This window comes from Bos indicus x Bos taurus, chromosome 5 (genome assembly GCF_003369695.1).
Source record: "Bos indicus x Bos taurus breed Angus x Brahman F1 hybrid chromosome 5, Bos_hybrid_MaternalHap_v2.0, whole genome shotgun sequence".
Taxonomy (NCBI): domain Eukaryota; kingdom Metazoa; phylum Chordata; class Mammalia; order Artiodactyla; family Bovidae; genus Bos; species Bos indicus x Bos taurus.
The window spans coordinates 95,346,393-95,367,483 of record NC_040080.1 but is presented as its reverse complement, the minus strand read 5'-3'; the positions used below and the strand labels follow the sequence as shown (position 1 = coordinate 95,367,483).

The 21,091-nt window shown below is 35.1% G+C and overlaps 1 protein-coding gene across 5 annotated transcripts in view; it reads left to right on the top strand.

Annotated features, from left to right (window-relative positions):
* Positions 1 to 21,091, top strand: part of VEZT (vezatin, adherens junctions transmembrane protein) — a 79,603-nt gene that overhangs the window by 20,789 nt on the left and 37,723 nt on the right. For 3 of the 5 annotated variants that reach the window (XM_027543124.1, XM_027543127.1, XM_027543126.1), the window contains exons 2-6: positions 6,484 to 6,618; positions 10,458 to 10,544; positions 15,719 to 15,894; positions 17,856 to 18,131; positions 20,781 to 20,930. In XM_027543124.1, the coding sequence (XP_027398925.1) occupies positions 6,484 to 6,618; positions 10,458 to 10,544; positions 15,719 to 15,894; positions 17,856 to 18,131; positions 20,781 to 20,930 (824 nt within the window). Of the gene's footprint in view, positions 1 to 6,483; positions 6,619 to 10,457; positions 10,545 to 15,718; positions 15,895 to 17,855; positions 18,132 to 20,780; positions 20,931 to 21,091 lie in introns of those variants that run through there. The other 2 variants (XM_027543125.1, XM_027543128.1) reach the window with 2 other exon arrangements.

Here is a 21,091-nt window from a genome sequence, read left to right as displayed (position 1 = left end):
TAAAAGGTAAATAATGAAAGCAGCTGCTGGGGTATATATTTGGGGAGAATTTTTTCAATCTGTGATTCTTTATACTGTAAAATAGGGTTTCTCAGCCTCAGGACTGTTGACAGTTTGAGCTGGATAACTTGTGGGGGTCGTCCTGTGCGTTGTCAGATGTTGAATATAGCCCTGATCTCTCTCCATTAGATGCCAGTAAAGCTCATCCCCTCAGTTATAACAACCAGAATTATCTTCAGACATTGCCAAATATCAGAGTTGGGGAATGGGGCCAAAATCTACTTACTTGCTCCATAGGAATATACTGGGTTTTTGTATTTGTTTTAACTGTCTAAATCACATAGCTGAAAATTGCTTATCCCACAAACTTCACATTAGTTTTTGAAAAGTAAATATGAATAATTGACATGTAGTTAGCCATTTATTTGTACCTCTACTAAGACTGGTAACTTGAAATCTTGTTGCTAGAGAGTACTTTGTTATATTCTCTTTCAGTAGGTAACTAAAAATACCAGTACCATTATATGGAAGTTTGTAAGGACTTGAGAATTCTTTTCTAAAATTTAATAAACTTATCTTTTTCCTAGATTAAAATAATAACTTAAATTTTTTCAATTTTTCTGCCATTTTCTTAAATCTTTTATACCAGACTCTGGAAAAACCTAGCATCTGACTTTTAAAAACTATTATAATGAACTTATACATAAGAAGAGTAATACAGTGAAAGTTCTGTGTGCCCATAACCCAACTTCAGCTTGAGCAGCTGTTAACATTTTGCCAAACTGTCTCATCTGTTCCTCTCCCACCCTCATCTTTCTTGGAGTATTTTAAAGCAAATCCCAGACATTACTTAATTTCACCCATAAATGCTTCAGTATACATCTCTAACAGATAAGCACTCTCTCTTTTTAATGCTAACTCTGATGCAATTATCTAAAAAATTAATAATTCCCTAGTATCATCTAATACCTATGTTTGGATTGCCTCAGGTATCTCAGAAATGTCTTCTTACAATCAAACCAGGATCCTAACATCCATCCATCACATTTGGGTGATATGTCCCTTTAGTCTTTAGCAGTTTTCTTTACCTCCTCTACCTTTATTGTATCATTTTTTTGTTGCTGAAGAAACTGGGTGATTTAATCTGTAGAATTTCCATCCTGTAGACTTGACTGCTTACATAGAGTAAAATGGCATTTGAGTTAGCACAAGATTCTACATTTTAATGTACCACTTTTCTGTCTTGTTTCCCAAAGAATGTCATGAGTTTTGTTTTACCACCTGAACAAGTTTAAGAACCTCATGGCATTCTTTGTACTTCAGGAAACTGAGACCAAGAGAGGATTTTCCTGAAACCATCAACTTAGTTGGAAAGTATCAAGTGTACCATAGTTTTATAAGAAGTGTCATAGAATGAAACTTTCTTAGCAAAGACCTCAACCTGTTTTGTTTTCTCACCTGTGCATACATATTACCTGCCACACGGGGGGATTTTTAGTATTTATTATTATGAGTTGTCTAATTCTGCTGGATTTGGCCTCTTCTTCCCTTTCTGGGCTAAAACCTGAAAGATTACAACTTGCTCTACCTGTAAGGGTTTAAAGCGGTTTAAAAGAGAAAACATATTAATAAGAGCATTTTACACATCACCTCCATTTCTGCACAGTTAATCTTTTAAAATGCAAATCAGCAGTAATAGTACTGGCACTTCTGTGGAATGCACCATAAATCATGGAGAAAATAAACAGTTGGTTAAATGAGTTGTTCAAACTTTATATATCCATTGGCATGGGATCTCCTGTTTTGCGGAGAGCATGAAATGCAGGTAATCTGGGACTTAAAGAATCATTTTATTGCAGTGCTAGCAAAAATATTGGGATTTCCTGTCTTATTTTATGTTTACTTTCTTACAAGAGTATATTTTAGCCATCAGAACAATCTTAGCACAACCAAAGACTTGTGGCATTTTTGCATTTAGCAAAATTCTTTCTGGTGCTATGATGTGTGTTTTCTGTCAGCTAAAATTTACAGGAATAGTGAACCACAAGGATTTCCTGAGGAGAAGCTCCCACATGCTGTGTCTGGGATTTCTCATATTTCTTTTGGCAGCAGTAACATTCTCCAGTACTACAAAATTGTAGTTTGAATCCAGTGCTAATAATTTCTCTTCAAGAAAACAACTGAAACGTTTTGATTCTATTCCCTTGACCAAGGGAAAAAGTTATAACAAGGAAAATTATTTATCACCACCTACTTTGCCTTACCCTCCACACACATACAAAAAGTCCCTTTCTAAAGCTGAATCAACCTGTATTGTATGAATCACAGAAATTTGTGTGTATTTGTTTTTAAGCCTAATAGTCCCGAACCTCCAAATATAGTGGCTAAGGCTGTTGCAGTATGGAGCTTTACCCTGTTGTAAAAGAAAAAGTAATTTGTTTTATATTGGGTGATCAAGTTTTATACTGACATTATTTGTTTCTATTATTCTCATTCTCTTGCATGTACAAAATATGAAAAGCTCACCAATATGGTTTCATATTTCATGTTAAACCTTTTCAAAATTATCACTTGTAGAGTTTGATATGGCTGTTTTTTCAGTAATACAGTTATCAGAGAAGACTTAAAGTACTCCTCCCTTTCCAACTGCATATCTGTTTATGGTCTGATTTTCTTTATATACTTCATCCAAAATAAAAAATTGCAGCTGATTCAGTGCAGAAACAGATATAAAAATCCACCCACTTCCTCCTGTTATGCCAGACTTTAATAAGAGATTTGCAAAAATATAAAACAACCTACTTTTCTCAATACATTTATTTCATTGTGAAAAAAATTTCATTAAAATCATGTTGTTAAAATGTTTTGTTTCCATGACTATTATAATAGGTTTATTGTTAAGTAAGTTGATAAATATTTTAATTATTTAGTTTTAAATTTCTAATATGATAAATATTGTTAGGCATCCAGATAAACAAAAGCTCTTTGGGACCTTTAACAATTTTTAAGACTAGAAAGGAGTCTCGAGACGAAGAATTTTTGAAAATCACTTGTCTTGATTTGGCTATCTGAGATCTTTCAGTTAGTGCGTAGATGATATTTGGTAGTTCAGAGAGAAAGGTAATTTTATCTGCCCAACAGTTTTTAAATTAATATAAAATAATTACTAAAAATCCCTTTGCATTCTTAAAATTTGTCTTACAAGGTCTGTCTTGGTCAGTTCATCTTGGCTGATGTTCAGTTTGTTAGCCAAAGGATGTTTGTTTTTCATTTGTGTGTTATCATTGGTTAAATTTTAAATTTTCTTTTGGCTCAAAGGTTATTGAGTCATAAAAGTGCAAATAAAACAGTAAAATAAATGCTACAATGCAGAATGCTATCATAAATATAATCAATAAAGCTTTAGTGTTCATATAGTCTGTTTATATGTGTTAGAAGGTGATATGATTTGCATTAACAGCCAAAAAGAGAGAAGAACAAACATGAAATATGACAGTGACTGGAATTAACATTTTACTAAACCTCCTTTACCTTCATCCCCTGTCTCCAGAGGTGACAGAGGTCTTCAGAGGTCTCTGAAATTTTGCCAAAAACTTAGTTACATAAAGTCATGAGACAAAGCAGTGATGGCTTGGCAAGCCAGAATTTACTAAAGAATTAGTAGTTGCTGTTTTGTGAAATATGAAATAGTGGTTCATAGTGTGGTTATCCAAGCTGAGGGCGTATGTTCTTAGTTAATGTGCAAACAAAAAGGGAGAACAGAGTATTTATTGTATCTCTTCTGTGTAATCACTTTTTAAAAATCTGTTACAGATACTCCATTTTGTTATTTTGTGAGCTGTGACATAAGCTGGAAAAGGAAGGGACATTGAAGTCATTGCTGGACATAGCATCAGCTAGTTTGCTGTAAGGTAGGGCCTTACAGTTTGAATAAAAAGAAATTTGGCCCGGTCCCCACCCACTAAGCCCCTTCCCAGAGAACAGTTAGCAGTCAAAAGTGTGCCTCATGATCTTGATTGAGTAGGGAGTCGTCAGTAAACTCTGGGCCAATTTGTACTCCTTCAGTGCCTATTTTTATATGGCTGGTGAACAAAGAATGGTTTTTACATTTTTAATGGTTGGGAAAAATATCAAAAGAATGTTATTTTGTGACACGTGAAAACTGTAAGAAGTTCACTATTTCCATAAATAAGGTTTTATCGAACATAATCACATTCATCGGTCTGTGTGTCGTCTGTGGCTGCTTTCATACTACAGCATACTTGATTAGTTGCGACAGAGACCATATGGCCTGCAGAGCCTAAAATGTTTACTATCTGGCCTTTACAAAAGAAGTTTGATGACCCTTGAATTAGAATAACTCCACTTTGATCCATCTTATTTATTGTTCTTCCCCATGGGAATTCGTTTGAAGAAAGGATTCTACTGTCTTAAAAACAAGTTTGGGTTTTGTTTTGTTTTTAAATATGTAAACTTTTCTAAAGGTCAGCCCACAAGAACTAGTATTCTTGTTCTTTTGCCATTCTAGGGGCAGAGCAAGGTGGGATTCACAGTTCAGTTTGAAAATATAGGTTGAGTAACTCAAGGCAATATTTGAAAAAACATTATGGGTAATAGAAAGATTAACCATTTCTGCCACTAGAGATTTTAAGTCTGATTTAGGGATGAGACTGTAAGTTCTTTCTCCTTATTTTTAAATGCTTTGCCTATTTTTCTCAAAGGAGAGATTAAACATAGCTTTAAAGGAAGGCATTCATCTTCTTATTCTCTCAAATTAATAGCCAGTGAATTGCTACCAGTCCAGCAAATTCCCACTCTTCCTCATGTTTCCAAATTCAAAGATATATTCCCTTAAAGTATTGGTCTCATTCAGATGCCTCTCCTCTGTTTCCATATCAACCAGTACATTCTTGTAATTATTCATTTACTTCATGTCTCTGTACTAAACTGTACGTAAGCTTCTTTGGTGTCTTCTTTTCTAAACACAGGAGGCTGTTTGTAACTTTAGGTAATATAGCACAATATTTCAGAGCATTAGCTTTGGAGTGAGACCTATCCTGCTTCCTCTAGGTGAGTGAGTCTTTGCTCATCTATGAAACGGGAGTAACAGTAGTAATGATGATGGTAAAGCATTTATCTAGAATTGTCCCATGGATTTTCATTCGATAGTGATGAGGATGTTTCTGTTTGTTCTATTCTATAACCTGCATTTGGCACATAGCTTATATAAAGTTGAGGTGTAGATTGAACAATTACTGTGTGCTAGGGACTACTCTGGAGAAGGCAATGGCACCCCACTCCAGTACTCTTGCCTGGAAAATCCCATGGACAGAGGAGCCTGGTGGGCTGCAGTCCATGGGGTCGCGAAGAGTCGAACACAATTGAGCGATTTCACTTTCACTTTTCACTTTAATGCGTTGGAGAAGGAAATGGCAACCCACTCCAGTGTTCTTGCCTGGAGAATCCCAGGGACTGGGGAGCCTGGTGGTCTGCTGTCCATGGGATCGCACAGAGTCGGACACGACTGAAGAGACTTAGCAGCAGCAGCAGCAGGGACTACTCCAAATGCTTTATATTTATTTAGTCCTAGAACCCCATGGTTTAGGTATTAATTATTATATCTATTTTTAGATTAGACAGCCCAAGCATAGAAAGATTATAAATCGCCATGGGTTACCAAGCTGGTAGGAGGCAATGTTGGGATCTAAATCCAAATAGTCTGGCTCCACAGTTTTTGTTCTTAACCTGCACTGTCTCTTATTTGCCATATGCTTGTATGTAAGCTTATTTTGGTAACTTTCTTGGTTTTTTAAGTTTGTTTTCAGTGCTGACAAATGATACGTAATACTCATCTGTGCCTGATTGACTTAATCAGTATGATTGTATGATAAATTTATAATTGATACAGTTATAATCATTGCTCCTTGGCTTCAAGTAATAACTATTTTTCACTGTGAGCCCTTTTCGGAGCTATATTTAGCCAGGATTAGCTATTTTGAAGCGATTTATTCTAATACTACAAAAATTTGGACAAAAATTGCTTAAATCTATTTATACTCCTAAATTCATTTTTTCTTGCTGGCACTCAAAGAATGTCTATTTTATTTAGTTTTTCCTTTGAGTTTTAACCCTGCTGAATTGTTTGTTGATTTTTTTTTTCTTTTGATGTTAAGTGGCGTTGTGTAAATAATTCAGTTTGGGCATACTTGTCATAATGTTGAATTTGGTCTCTAAAACTTTTGAAATAGTTGACCTTTGAAATATAGGGGGGTTGAGGCACCACCCGCGTATAACCACACAGGCAGCCCTCCCTACACTCAGTTCCTCTCCCTGGGCTTCATCCACCCCTCCATATGCAGTGCTAGTGCTGTAGTGTGTACTTATTTTTGAAAATCATCAAAGTGGAGCCCTGTCGTTCAAACCCATGTTGTTAAAAGGTCAACTGTAGTAATTATCTTGAAATTTATTTTATATCTCTTTCAGAATTCTCCACTTTACCAGTACTTACAGGATCTGGGACACACAGACTTTGAAGTATGTTCTTCTCTGTCACCAAAAGCAGAAAAAAGCGCAGTGACAGAGGGACAGCAAAAGCCTCCTGCGAGAGCCCTGCCAAAAGTAAGAAGTTGTCTTCATTCTCTGTGACTCAGTCTTTTGTCTTTTACTGATTATTTAAATTGCCTTTAGCCTTATCCTTACCAAAAAACACCTTATTGGCACCTCCATGTTCTTCCCCTGCACTGGTTAAGACTTTAATTTTTATTTCATCAGTGGTATATATCTGTTCAGATAAACATGAATCCTTGGTATTTTGGACTATCTCATAGGTAATTTGTATAATGAATTGAAATTAATATGATTGAGGATCAAAATATATTGCTTATTTAAATATTGAAGTTACTTAGAGTGAACCAGGAAAAAAAAACGAAAAGATAAAAATTAATACCTAATGGGAGCCCAACTATAGGATCCTACAATAACCAGAATTTTTTTCTTTAGATTTTTTTAAGAGAAAGCAAATTAATATTTAATAAATTATTTCAAAGATATTAATGGAGTAAGTATATTTACCTCAATTTCTGCTGCCCTTTATATCTGCAGTATCATATATTTTTATATAGTAAGTATTTTGTAGTTGATATACAGCATTGGGAGGCTGAGGTACTAGAAGAAGCCACCAATAATTAGGTTCACTAAATTGATTTGTGCTCTATTATTGTATTTACTAAAATAAGAAAATATTCCAGTACATTTCAGTTTTAACAAAAAGAATTCTAACAGAAAAAAATATAACCAGATTACCTTATTTCTTGAGCATTCTAGTTTAATCAGTGTTTTAATATAGGAGTCAGTTACTTTTGGGAGGAAGATTTTAAAGTTTTCAGTTAATCATTTACTCTGTAAGATAGAAAGGGAAGGATCTTTCCTTTTGTTCTTCTTAGGAAAAAACTCTAAAATGTGAAGTAACCAAGCTGGACCCAAAGGCAACAGCAGAGTAAACACCAGGGAAGCGGTGTTTTTTTAGCTAACTCTCACGAGGAAGGAGTTAAGGGAGTGAGAGCACACAGGCCAGAACCAGTGCTGAGAGTCCTCCCTACCTAAGTCCTTTCTTCTCCTTGTTCCTTTCAAATACAAGCACCTCTGGGGAAAGTTTTAAAAGCAAAACCTAAAGATATATCTAAAAGATTATTCATAGATTAAAATTTGAATTTGAGATTACTTGGCAACAAAAGACAAAGGATGGGTCAAGGGATAGTGTTGGGGCTGGAGATGGACATTGACCTCGTGTGTGTGTGTGTGTGTGTGTGTGTGTGTGTGTGTGTGTGTGTGTGTGTAAACTTGGGTTTTATAAGTGTTTAATTCTTTTCACTTATGACAGTATTTTTACATTTAGAAATATTGTTATTAGTTTATAAATAAATAAGAGTTTAAAGTTCATCCTCTCAGAAATTGAGGAGCAGTTAAAAGCATAGCCAGAAAGTGTTTTTCAAAATTACCACATATCCAGAAAGTTCGTTTAATCTTCATGTTATACATTTCAACTGCGTAAGGTACATCTCTCTAAAATGAATTTTTTCTATATAAATCTGGGGCAGCTATATTTTAAAAAGATTTCTTGTTCCTTTTTAGGGGATATATTTTTAGAATTGCCCCCCAGATTCTGTTCAAGTGATGAAGTTTCAGTTATTTCCTTTGGAAAGCAAAGCAAATTTTCTGTATGAGTTCATGATGAAACAGTCACCATTTTTAGACTTTTTTTTAGAAAATGTGATTGTTAGATACTTACTGAGTATTCTGTATTGGTATTCTCATCATGAATATTCATTCTCTGTATATTTTTCTGGTTTCTTTTCCTGGGATTATTCTTAAACATTCCTTCCGTAAAGTTTTAGCATCAGTCCTCTGCTTGGTCTCTTTTTTTCTGAGCTATCTCATCTACTTTCTTGCCCTCACTGGCGTTTTTTGTCTATTCTCCATTTTCACTGAGTTCCAGATACTTGTTAGACATTTCCATCTGCCTGTGCTCCAGGAAACTCATATTCAACATCCCTAGAGCAGAGCTTTTTTTCTCAGCACCCCTGAAACAAAATATTTTTCTGTATTCCCAAATTACTACCCTCTCAATTTATCTTACAGTTTCCCACACTCTAACATTGATTTGGTCAGTAAGTGACTTCAACTTCTTTCTAAAATCTAATCCTTAGTTATTGCTGTTTTTACTACCCTAGTGCAAGCTTTTATCATTATTTAGCCGGACTATTATGTACCCTCCTAATCATGCTTCTTGGCTATACTCATTCCTTGCTAGTACAGCCACTGCTCTGTTTGCCAGTTATTTTTCTAACATGCAGATTTTTATTGTTTCACTTTCCTGTATTAACCTTCCATGACTCCTCATAGTCTATAGGATAAATTCAAAATTATTAAGACCACAGTCTTTTAAAATCTATCTCAGTGTACTTTTTAAACTTCATTGCTCTTCTGTTCTTCCCTTGGCTCTTTGCCAGCCCAAACTCTTAGCTGCCACTGTCTGCAGGACAAATGCTTCCATGGCTCCCTCCTGTACTCATCCTTGTCCCTTGCCTGGGCTTAGCTCCAGTGTTAGTTCCTCTTGACTTCCTTTCTCCTACACTTCTCCAGATTTTACATTGTGAAAGAAAGTGTGCAAGTCGCTCAGTCGTGGCTGACTCTTTGTGACCCCATGAACTATACAGTCCATGGAATTTTCTAGGCCAGAATACTGGAGTGGGTAGCCTTTCCCTTGCTACAGGGGATCTTCCCAACCCAGGGATTGAACCCAGGTCTCCTGCATTACAGAATCTTGTACTGCAGATTCTTTACCAGCTGAGCCACAAGGGAAGCCCAAGAACACTGGAGCAGGTAGCCTATCCCTTCTCCAGCAGATCTTCCCAACCCAGGAATTGAACTAGGATCTCCTGCATTGCAGATGGATTCTTTACCAACTGAGCTATCAGGGAAGCCCAGATTTTACATTAATTTGTAACTATTTGTACTGTCTCTTCTGAGTTCTTGAAAACAGCAGTTATGTATATTCATCTTTGTTCCCGTAACCCTTTTTCAGTACCTGGAATATTATAGTCACTCAGTGAATGTAAACTCCATTTACTGGCCTGCTCAGGAAATGAGCTAATAAGGTAAACTGAATTTTTGATTGATTCAATAATATAACACATTTCAATATGAGACAGTTATTCTAAAATTGTTAAAATAAATTTCTGCTTTAATATTGTAGAATGAAATGTTCTTAATATTTGAGAACTTGGAGCACTTGGTTTTCGTTTTAAAATACCCATATCATCATCATGTTGACATAGGTAGTATTAATACATAGTGTACCCAAGATAAGGTTTCCAGGTCTCCTTCCAGACTCACTGAATCTGAATTTAGTTGGGGGGCCTGGGAGTATGTTCCTAGCTAAAATCTCCAGGTGATTCTGATATATGATTAAATTCGGGATCAAGAAGGAGACTGAGACATACTAGCAAAGCATATTATATAGCATATAATACAACCTGCTGCTGCTGCTGCTGCTTCTGCTAAGTCGCTTCAGTCGTGTCCGACTCTGTGCGACCCCAGAGACGGAAGCCCACCAGGCTCCCCCATCCTTGGGATTCTCCAGGCAAGAACACTGGAGTGGGTTGCCATTTCCTTCTCCAGTGAATGAAAGTGAAAAGTGAAAGGGAAGTCGCTCAGTCGTGTCCGACTCTTAGCGACCCCATTGACTATAGCCTACCAGGCTCCTCCATCCATGGGATTTTCCAGGCAAGAGTACTGGAGTGGGGTGCCATTGCCTTCTCCAATAATACAACCTAGATGATTTTAACTTTCTTTTTCTGATTTAAAAAATGTGATTAATTAGAAGTAGGTTATTTGAAGTTTTTCTGATGTTTAGGTGTGGTTTAATAATCTTGCACAATGTCATTCATCTCCTTCAGCAAGGCATCCTGTTAAAAGTGGCTGAAACCATCAAGAGTTGGATTTTGGCTCAGTCCAATAAGAATGATGACTTACTTCACAAGTTGGTAAGTGTTCACTTTACTTTTTGGTCACTTTTCAGGACTCCAGTTTCTTTTCCAATGAGAAAAATCAATGAATCCAAATTTGTTTTGCCATTGATTTGGGCAGTGACTAATTTTAATTAGAAATTCTGGGCTGTTCTCTAAAAGGAGAGTATCCACTTCGTGAAGTGTTAAAAAAGTTTGTATCACCTAAGGAAAAAGAAAAAGGAGATTCTTCAGTAACTGGGTATCTTTGCATATGGACTCAGTAGTATTTCATAGATCTTCTAAGAGGTTGTTAGCTACTGAGAATAGGATATTCTGATAGTTATTGAAGACCTATTTGTTAGATTATTCATGTCCTGCTGCCATCTTCCTCCAATGACAGGTATTCCTCTCAGTGAGTTAGAAAATAGATCCATTAGTGGGATCTTCCCTCTTTTCATTAGGAACTTAATTATCTCTATTCCACAGCCTTTGATTACAAAGTTGGGCAAAATCAAGAGTGTGGTTCCTCCCTAATTTATTTATCATTCATTTACCATTCTCTGTGCTGTGTGCTTAGTCACTCAGTTGCGTCTGACTCTTTGCTACCCCATGGACAGAGGAGCCTGGCGGGCTACAGTCCATGGGGATTCTCCAGGCAAGAATACTGGAGTGGGTTGCCATGCCCTCCTCCAGGGGATCTTCCAAACCCAGGAATCAAACTCAGGTCTCCTGCATTGCAGGCAGACTCTTTACCGTCTGAGCCATCAGGAAAGCGCACCATTCTCTGACAACTTCTTGTATAAAATATAGTCTTCTGGGATTGATAAATCAGAGAATTTCCCAAAGACTTGCTTAATCTCTGAGCCCCAAGGAGTGCCTCAACGTTTTTACATCCTAATATTAATAATAGGTAGTATAGTTTAAAAAAATATAATTCTCTCACAAGTAAGCACATTTCAGAATCTTCTGCTGGCCTATGACCTTAAGATGATAATTTAATTATTATTCTTGTAAATTATCATTTGATAAGGGATGTTTACAAAGTGCTTTCTCATTTTGATTTGGTGATCTAAACACCATATAAGGTTCAGTATGGTTTACCATTTGGAAAGCCTGAGGTTCAGATATTTCAGTTTGGTTAAGAATACTCATGAAGAGAGTTGTTCAAAAATGTTCAGCTAGAAAGTGAGTCAGAATTTGAACCCAAGTCTCCTGGTTTCAAAGTCCAGGCTCTTTCCGTTATAGTGTACCACCTCTCTAGTTTGTGTGTTGTTTTTACTGACTAAAATTACCTTTTTAGCAATCCATTTGGGCAGATTCTCTGTTTAGGGTTCATCTCCATAGGTGTTTTGAGAATGTCAATGAAGTATCTTTTCATCTACGTAGAATATCGTCTCTATCCAGGTGGAGCCATCTTCATTCTTCAGTGATATTAGAACTGTGGTAAGGTACGTGCTTGGTCTCTTCAGTCTTGTCTGAATCTCTGCGACCTCCTGGACTGTAGCCCACCAGGCTCCTCTGTCCATGGGGTTCTCCCGGTAAGAATTCTGGAGTGGGTTGCTATGGCCTCCTCCAGGGGATCTTCCCTACCCCTGGATCGAACCCGCGTCTCCTGCACTGCAGGCAGATTCTTTACATGGCTCATTCTTTGCTGAGCCATGAGGGAAGCCCCATGGTAAGGTATATGGGTGCATATACATTTTTCTTGGTTTAATCCTAGTGTGCATAGTTCTGCTCTTTTCATTCTTGGATCTTTGTCACTGACCACATGCTTCACGTCATGTTTCACTTTAAAGTGCCAGCTTTTGTATGCATCTCTTTTGTGCCTAGATTATGGAGAATTTTAGGAAGTACATACAATAGAATAAAGAATTGCCCAGTTGGCATGTGGCATGAAGTTGCTTGACTTTTTTCTCTTGATTATAAAATATTTAAAATTTTGTTAGCTATACAGATATTGAATGAGTCCCTCTTTCCTTTTATAAAGATACTGGCAATTGCTCCATGATATCTGGACATTTTATTATTGTTCATTTTCATTAAGGTAGTACTTTTCTTCTTAAAGATTTTAAAAAAATTTATAGCAACTATGATACTAGTGGTATTGGCACTCTCTTAGCACTTTTTAGCCTATAAAGTGCTTGCCCAGAAGTTATCTCACCTGATCCTCATCAGCTTAATTAAATAGCACTATATATTTAAAAGTGTGTAAGATCATTGAAGTATATTGACACATGAATATGTTTTCTTCATCCCTAGGGGCCACAATAGAAATCTCTTTATTCTTTAGCAGTGCTTCTCATACTCTTCATTCCATCCACGCAGTATTCTTCCTAAGTTACCTTCTCATGCTGTTTCCCTGTTTAATTTCTAAAAAGATACCTACTGCCTACCAAGTCAAGTCCAGTTCATCACTTTGACAGGCATGAAAGTGTTTGCATAATTTGGCCTTAATCTGCCTTTCCAGTTTTATGCACCAGTATTTCATCAGCCCAGTATAGTCTTCCTTTTTGTTTATTCCTTGCCTAGTCTCTCTATATGTACTATTTTATATGTATTTATATATATGTATATATATATATATATGTATATACTGTGAATTGTGTTCCATTTTTCTATGATTGGAATCTTTTCAATAAGCAGTTCTAGCTCTTCCTCAGGACCTTTCTCAGAACCTACAGCCTGTTGGATCTCTTTTCTACAACAACCTTATAATAATTATGTGTGCTATGTACTGTAAGTTTTTATATTATACATGGTTTTCTTTATTGTACTTTTAAGTATTTCATATGTACTAAAAACACTAGGAGCTAACACTTACATAGTGCTTACTGTGCACTGGATACTCTTAGCAGTTTATAAATACTGACTTATTTAATCCTTACAGCAACCCTATGAAGTGGATACTATTATTGTCCTCTTTGCAGATGAGGAAACTGAACAGAAAAATTAACTTGCTTAAGTTGTGGGACCAGGCTGTAAACCCAGGCACTAAGTCTTGACACTAAGACTTGTTGAGGGTAAGCCAAAGTTCACATAGTCCACTTCCCCCCAGCACAGAGCACCAGTACTATCAGTATTACCTCGGATCACACTGGTTAGGGGGAAGCTTTATCCCCAAAGCAGATCTGGTGCCAAGGAGTGGTGTTGAAGAAAGTGAGTTCCTGATGAAGCAGCAGGTCCATAAGAGAGCCTGTGTAGAGGAATAGCTCCCACCTATGTTAATAGCTTCCCCCTCTCTGTCAGTGTTGGCCTTCATTTAATTAGGCTTCTTTTAAACTTACCCATATATAAGTACATAGAAGTCTCATAAAAGGCCTGCTTTCAAGTTTTTGTAGCAAAAGTTTTATTTTTAATATTTACATCTGAATATGATCCTGTCTGATGGGGTAATCAAAACCAAATTATAAGGCATACATGAAGATTTATTTCAAAGATTATTTGAAAAGCTACCCTGCCCCACCCACTGCCTCCCTGCCTCCCATTGCCCACCTGCTGTTGATATTCTGCAGCCCCTGTCCCCCTTCCCACCCTCAACAGTAGTATAAAGTAAGTCGTGCTGTTCTCTGTTTATGAAAGTGTGATGGAATGTCAAAAAATTGAGTAGTTCCTAATGTTAGGATTGTAAATGAGAGGAAGCAGTAATTCAAACATGAGCCATAAAAGTGCTGCAGAGGTATGTCCAGGGTATATCAGTAGATGGTAAAATCCATATTGGGCTAAACAGAAGATCAGCATTCCACTGAGATTCTTTTTTATTATTGTTATTGATAAGAAATATATCCAAATAGGCTTCATATTAAAAACATTCTTCTCTAAAAGTGATGTGTACAACCCATGATCAAGAGGATATGTACTTGTAGTATGTGGATCACTGCCTTCTTGCTTAAGTCCTCATGATGAGCTCGGGCTACAGTCTGTGGTGTGGGAATGATTAACTAAGAAGAGGAAACCCTAGACCTAACTGATTTTACTTTGATTGCTACAGGTCTTGTCCATTGAAAGTTCTCTTTTATTTTTTATCATACAACAGGATCATTCTATTCTTTTTTTTTTTTTTTCATTCTATTCTTGAATCGGATGCAAAATAAAAATTTAAATTTTCTGATAGAGAAGACTATATTCAGGGAAGCAGAATCAACTAACTACCAAAGACATATGATTTAAAATCAGAATTCTGGAAAGTTACTTGGTTTCTTTGGGCTTCATTTTTTCCTCTATAGAATGGACAGAAAATGATAACGTACATGACAGGGTTACTGTGAGAACTGCTCTAACATTGCTGCTTCATCTCTCATCTCTCCACCAGGTATACTCTGCCCAAAACTAATATTGGTCACTTACAGGTCCCCAAACTAGAAGAGGCTTGCTTTCATTCTGTCTCATCCCACTCTTCCAACTCTTTCATCTGGTCAGTTCTTGTGTATTCTTTAAAACTAAGCTTAGGCTCTTTTACTTTCTCTTTGTTGCCGGTTTATTCCCTCAATGCCGTTTTCATAATAACTTAGTTATACCTCGTCACACTTGTCTGCACTTTATATTGTAACTGCTTACCTTTCAGCCCTCTCCTTTAAACTCTGAACTCTCTAAGAGTAAAGACTTGTATGTCTTGTGTATTTTTTTGTGTTTTTGGTGTCAAGCATGTTGCCTGGTATGTTAGGAGATATTCCTTGATAGATGGATAAAAGGGAAAGAGGGAGGAAAAAATGAGCTAGTATATGTGAAAGCATTTTGTAAGCTATAAAATGCTATGCACACATTAGGGCCATTTTGTATTATATTCCTTAATGACGTATTTTTTAATATTCGAATATTTCATTTTTAGAAAGCCTTGATCCTGCTGATGTTATTCTTAGATGTTGGCTATATTGTTACAGTATATAGGGACAGCATATCTGTTAGAGGATTATATTTTCCATGTTGTTTTGCAGCCGTTTAATTAATTAGGCTTAACAGGTTTATTAATCTGTAAAAAATACATATTTCACTCAATATGCAGCTCAATGATGTCTACCTCTGTTTTTTGTTTGTTTCATATTTACTGTAAAAATATAACCCTGTACATCATACTGAAAATTGACTATTGTTTCTTCTTCTTGTAGTCTATACTGAAAATAAACACCTCTAGTTTTATTAACATGGTAGGAGCTTAATATTTAATACAAAATTATGTGTGTATTAATACCTCTCTTTGGTCTTTCAATGGCAAGGATATTGGATTCCGACTTGATTCACTCCATACTATCCTGCAACAGGAAGTCCTGTTACAAGAGGATGTGGAGCTGATTGAGCTGCTTGATCCCAGTATCCTGTCTGCAGGGCAACCTCAACAACAGGAAAATGGACACCTTCCAACACTTTGCTCCCTGGCAACCCCTAATATTTGGTACTGTCTAGAAAACGTCTATCCTTTGTTTACATTTAGAGTATTAGTAGAGGAAGTCTGTCATCATCCTCTCCATGATAAAGGCATTATAAACATTTTAGCATTGTAATTAATATAATGATATGCCAGAGGTTTTTTTTTAAAAAAAGGATACCTTCTAACTAAATACTATTTAAAATGAAAGTGGGAAAAAACATCCAGTTTGACTATTATGTACTTGCAACTCAGTGTAATTAGTTCTGTGTATAACAGCCCAACAAGCAGGATTAACATACGCCAAAAAAGAATCTCTCTTATACACATGTGTGCATGAAGTCCTAGCCAGTTCTTCACGTTTCTTACCCTTAATAGATTATATAATAATTACATTGTAGAGACACCCAGGAGAGTATGAGACATGGAGATAAACAGTCAATTCCTACTTTGTTAGGTGAGATGAGATCGTAGGGAACATAGACAATTCACATTGTCTTAAAACTTGTCAACCACTTGAAGTATTTGTGTTTAATGCACAAGTCCTGGGCCATCATCTATTAAAAAAGAAATATATATATGTATAGTAATAAGGAATTATATCTTCAGAACTGTTAATATCCTCTTTCTATTAAAGTATGAGTTTATTAAATGAACTAAATTATTGCTCAAACTATTCAAGTTATATGGGCAGTTACATTCATTGGCCTCAGTGTTCTGAATTTATCTGTCTTTCCTGTCATGTGGACAAATGCTTCATTTTGTAACAAGGAGTCTATGGGCTCACATAGAGTCGAACACAACTGAAACAACTTAGCAGCAGCAGCAGCAGCAGCAGCCATATATAGTGTTTTCCAAATGTGTAGTTATTCAGATACTGTCATGATGAAGTGTACAGCATCTTACCATTTAAAAATTTAAGAACTTAAGGAGCTGCTAAGGAATCATAGGTTTCAGAATTTTACAACTTTGTATTCCTTTGACCACAAAGGTGATTAAGCAAGTCTGAGGCCTATAAATCCTTTATAGGTTTGCTATAAATATATAAAAGTATATGATCAGATTTTGCTATGATATTACCAATATTGCCTAACAGCAAAGAATTCCAAGGGAGATTTTGGCAGGCAAATATTTATTAAATATTCTTATGTGTTATTTTCTTTATAATTTGACTGTAACTATCTTCAAGTGTTAATGATGATGTTTCTTGGATATCCTTAGATATAACTCCCCTGTATTTGCCTTCTTATATTTAAACATTTTCATCAAAGCCTTCACTGCTTGAAAGGAATTTATAGGTTTGTAATTGGACTAAATTTAAAAATATCATACGTCTTTTGATTTCACTTAAAGCAGTATAAAAGTACAAAGCTTGTCCATATTATGGTCTGTGGTAAATATGTATATTCCAGAATTGTAATGATAACTTAAAATTAGATGACTTTATTCAAAGCAATTACTCAAAGTATATATTATTTCTAATTGGAAAAATGCTAATAGTTTTTTGAGATATTATATGTTTTCGCACAAATAACTAGAGTCTGATTTTGGGAAAAAAGACCGCATAATATCTCCAAATATGAAACATTTTTAGTTATTTTTTTAACTTTTATTTTGTATTGGAATATAGCTGATAAGGTTTTTAGTATTAAAAACTAGTAAAAATTAAAGCTTTTTACTTTTATACTTATAAAATCAGATTTTAAAATCTGTAATTGTTATTAGGTTAAAGAGTACATATCAGAAGACACCTATTTATATCTACCACCTAAACTTACTAGCTTTAGACAGTGGTATCTAGCAACTAGATAGTGGTACTAGATATTTTTTAACTGTTTCATGTTATTTTTTTAAATGTCATATTTTATAAAGCCATAGTTTATAGAGAAGCTAGCATTTTATCTGTTTTAGAAAACATAAATTCTAACTAGAGAAACTCATCTTTCTCTGGACTGATGGATATCATTTTCTTTGTTTCTCTGTTCCAGGGATGTCTCAGTGGTATTTGCCTTCATTAGTTTGCTTGTTATGCTTCCCACTTGGTGGATTTTATCTTCCTGGCTGGTATGGGGAGTGATTGTATTTGTTTATCTGATCATAAGAGCTTTGCGATTATGGAGGACAGCAAAACTACAAGTAACTTTAAAAAAATACAGTGTCTATTTGGAAGATATAGCAACAGATAGCCGAGGTTTTACTAACCTTGTGAGAAAAGCTTTACGTCTCATTCAAGAAACTGAAGTCATTTCCAGAGGATTTACACTGTGAGTTCATTTTTCATTTTATTTTTTAAATAACTATTTTCTACTACCTAGTTAAATTAGAATATTTATTACCTATTTTCATTTCTGTGTTGTATTTACAGAAAAAAATAGGTTTCTCTCTATTATTTATTAAAGTCTATTAACTACTAAGTGAAGAAATAAATACATTATATGCTAGATTTAATAAGTAGTGTGAGTCTGTTTATTTACTTTGAGAAACCAAAGTATTTTGAGAATCATGATTATTTCTCTGTGTTACCATGTGGTTATATGAGATAATATAGAGACCTTAATATTATATATATATATATAAAAATATATATTTATCTATTGCATGCAATAGTTACCCAATAAATATTTGTTCCCTTTACTCACCCCCAGATGCTCTCTTTATTCAGCTTACATGATAGATGATTTCACATAAATTCATTCTGAAAAATCTTGCCATGTATTAATAGTATTCTGTAGGTTAATATTATGACACTGACACTCTCATATGTTCTCACTGATATTTAATACAGGAAATTAAATATTCACTAGTCTAGCTATAAGTGTACTAAGGTACCGGATAGACAGCCTATTTATTGTGTTATTAAAGGAAAAGCACCAGTTATGTTCCATATACTGTGCTAGACAATTTTGCATACAACTAAAGGCATACAGTTATAAATGGTTGAGCAAATGTTCAAGTTCATTCCATCTGACTCTAAACTTTGGTTTCCTGTACACTGCCACCTAAATACTCATGTATGACAGTTGTTCTATAGTGTATTTAATAATTTATATAACCTTTGTAGCCTATAGGTGGGAGGAAGTAAGTATATGGTAAAGAAAAAATGTTGCTCTTAATTAGTTGTATCTGGAAAATCATGAAAAGAGGTAGGCAGAAGAACTTTGGGTGGTCATTACTGTCTTCACTCTGCTGTGCTCTGGAGAAGAACCTAAATAATCCTGAATAAAAGCTGTATTTGGAACATCAGGAAATAGGAAAGTAGAAGAGTCTTCAGTAGTCATCTCATTCTTCACTCTGTTGTGTTTTGGAATAGTGTTTAAAACTTCTGAGACATGAGAGAGGTTTTATAACTTCTCTTTCTGTTCAGTTCAAAATGTAACAGCCCTCAGTGTTTGTTAATTTTGGTCCTTCCATTGTAAAGTCCACTGTTGATAGAGCATAACAAATATTGAATATCAAATTTTAAAAGTTAAAAATTATGCTAAGTAAAAGTAATAGCTCCTTTTCATTCTTGACTTGTACAACATTTTATTAGGAGCACTGACTGGTTAAGCAGAGTGGCTATGTGTCCAGTTAATGCTAGCCTTGTGTTGATGGTTCTGTGCCTTTGTCTTTGTTCCATTTTTACCCATATGTGTACAATTAGAATGAAGAGCTAAAATGGGCCAATTAGGCATGATTTTCCTCTGGATTATGACGTATATCTACTCAAATGCAGACAAAAAATTTTGGAAAAATTGTACTTGTGTCCATCTAAATGTAAATGGATTGGAAAAAATTATGAGGAATAATAAATTTTGAATCATAATTTTTTAGAAATATTTTTGTTTTTAAGACTGAGTAAAATGGAACACAAACAGTAGTGTCCATATGTTGAAAATATTAGTGCTGTTTTATTCTGCCTCAATTTTTCCTCTCTAGCAAATAATTAAACCCTTCTTTGCCTCTATCAGTCATTGTCCTGTTTTTTATAGATTTTTAATGCCTGAATGTGTTTTAATTTGGTTTAACATTTTTTTTAAGTTTTGAGTTAGATGCCTTATTTTACAAATTTGTGGTTATGTTGTAATAAATTTATAAATTCCAATATTTTGTCTTACTATTAGGAGTGGTTACTAGTTAGGTGAAAGCCTATTGTCTGGAAAACTGTAATATGAAATCATAATTTCATTTATAAAAGCGTAATACATTATATGGCATTGTTACAAATAGGTAGTCCCCCATTTACCTTTGGAAAAGTGCTTATGAAATGTGCTTCCTCTTGAACAGTTTTGAGAGTAGCTATGCTCCTACCTAGTAACCCTTACTTTGCCTTTCTACTTGCATTCCCCTGTTGGCCACTGGTTCTCTTTCTGCGTCCCCTACTTCATTTTGGGTAGGTAAGTTCCAGTGGCTGCAGGTGGGTAAGTAATTTTACCCTACTTTTATGAATGTACAGAATGTATTTCTATACAGTATTTGAATGTTCTGTACAAATGACCAAAAATATGATTGATAAACATATATAAATGCATATTAAGAACATGAAAGTTTATAATTAAGGCTTTCCTACTTACTGTAGATACCAGGCTTTTGAAAACTAAATGTAAAGTAGTACCACTTTGGTATATTCTATCAGGTAGAGTATCTATATTAAAAAGTTAGTATCTTAAATAAATATCCCTACATTTCTACTATTATTTCAATTAAAATTAATTGTTCCCCCTGTATCAGAGGAAGTATTCTTTTTTCAATTGTCTTTTTTCTGGTGGCTATATATGTGTCAGGGAAATATCTATTTATGAGACCTGAGTTGGAATATTTATAACCATTTTGTAATGAAAAAAGAATTTTTTCCTAAGTTTAATAAAATTGTGGATTTAGAAAACAAAAACTTTAGGACACCTGTACAGTTGTATCACATTTTACTTTTCAAGTTTGCTTGACAGGGTCAGTGCTGCTTGCCTATTTAATAAAGCTGGACAGCATCCCAGTCAGCATCTCATCGGTCTTCGGAAAGCTGTCTACAGAACTGTCAGAGCCAACTTTCAAGCAGCAAGGCTAGCTACCCTATATATGCTGAAAAAATATCCTTTTCTGTCTATATGTAAGAATAAGCAATGTTTCCAGAGTCCTGAATATAGATATTATAGCTGCATCCTGTAAAACTTCACTGTAAACTGAAATCGCCTATTTTGAAGCTGATTTCCATCATCACTTCTATTTTAAAACTGGAAATGCATTCCAG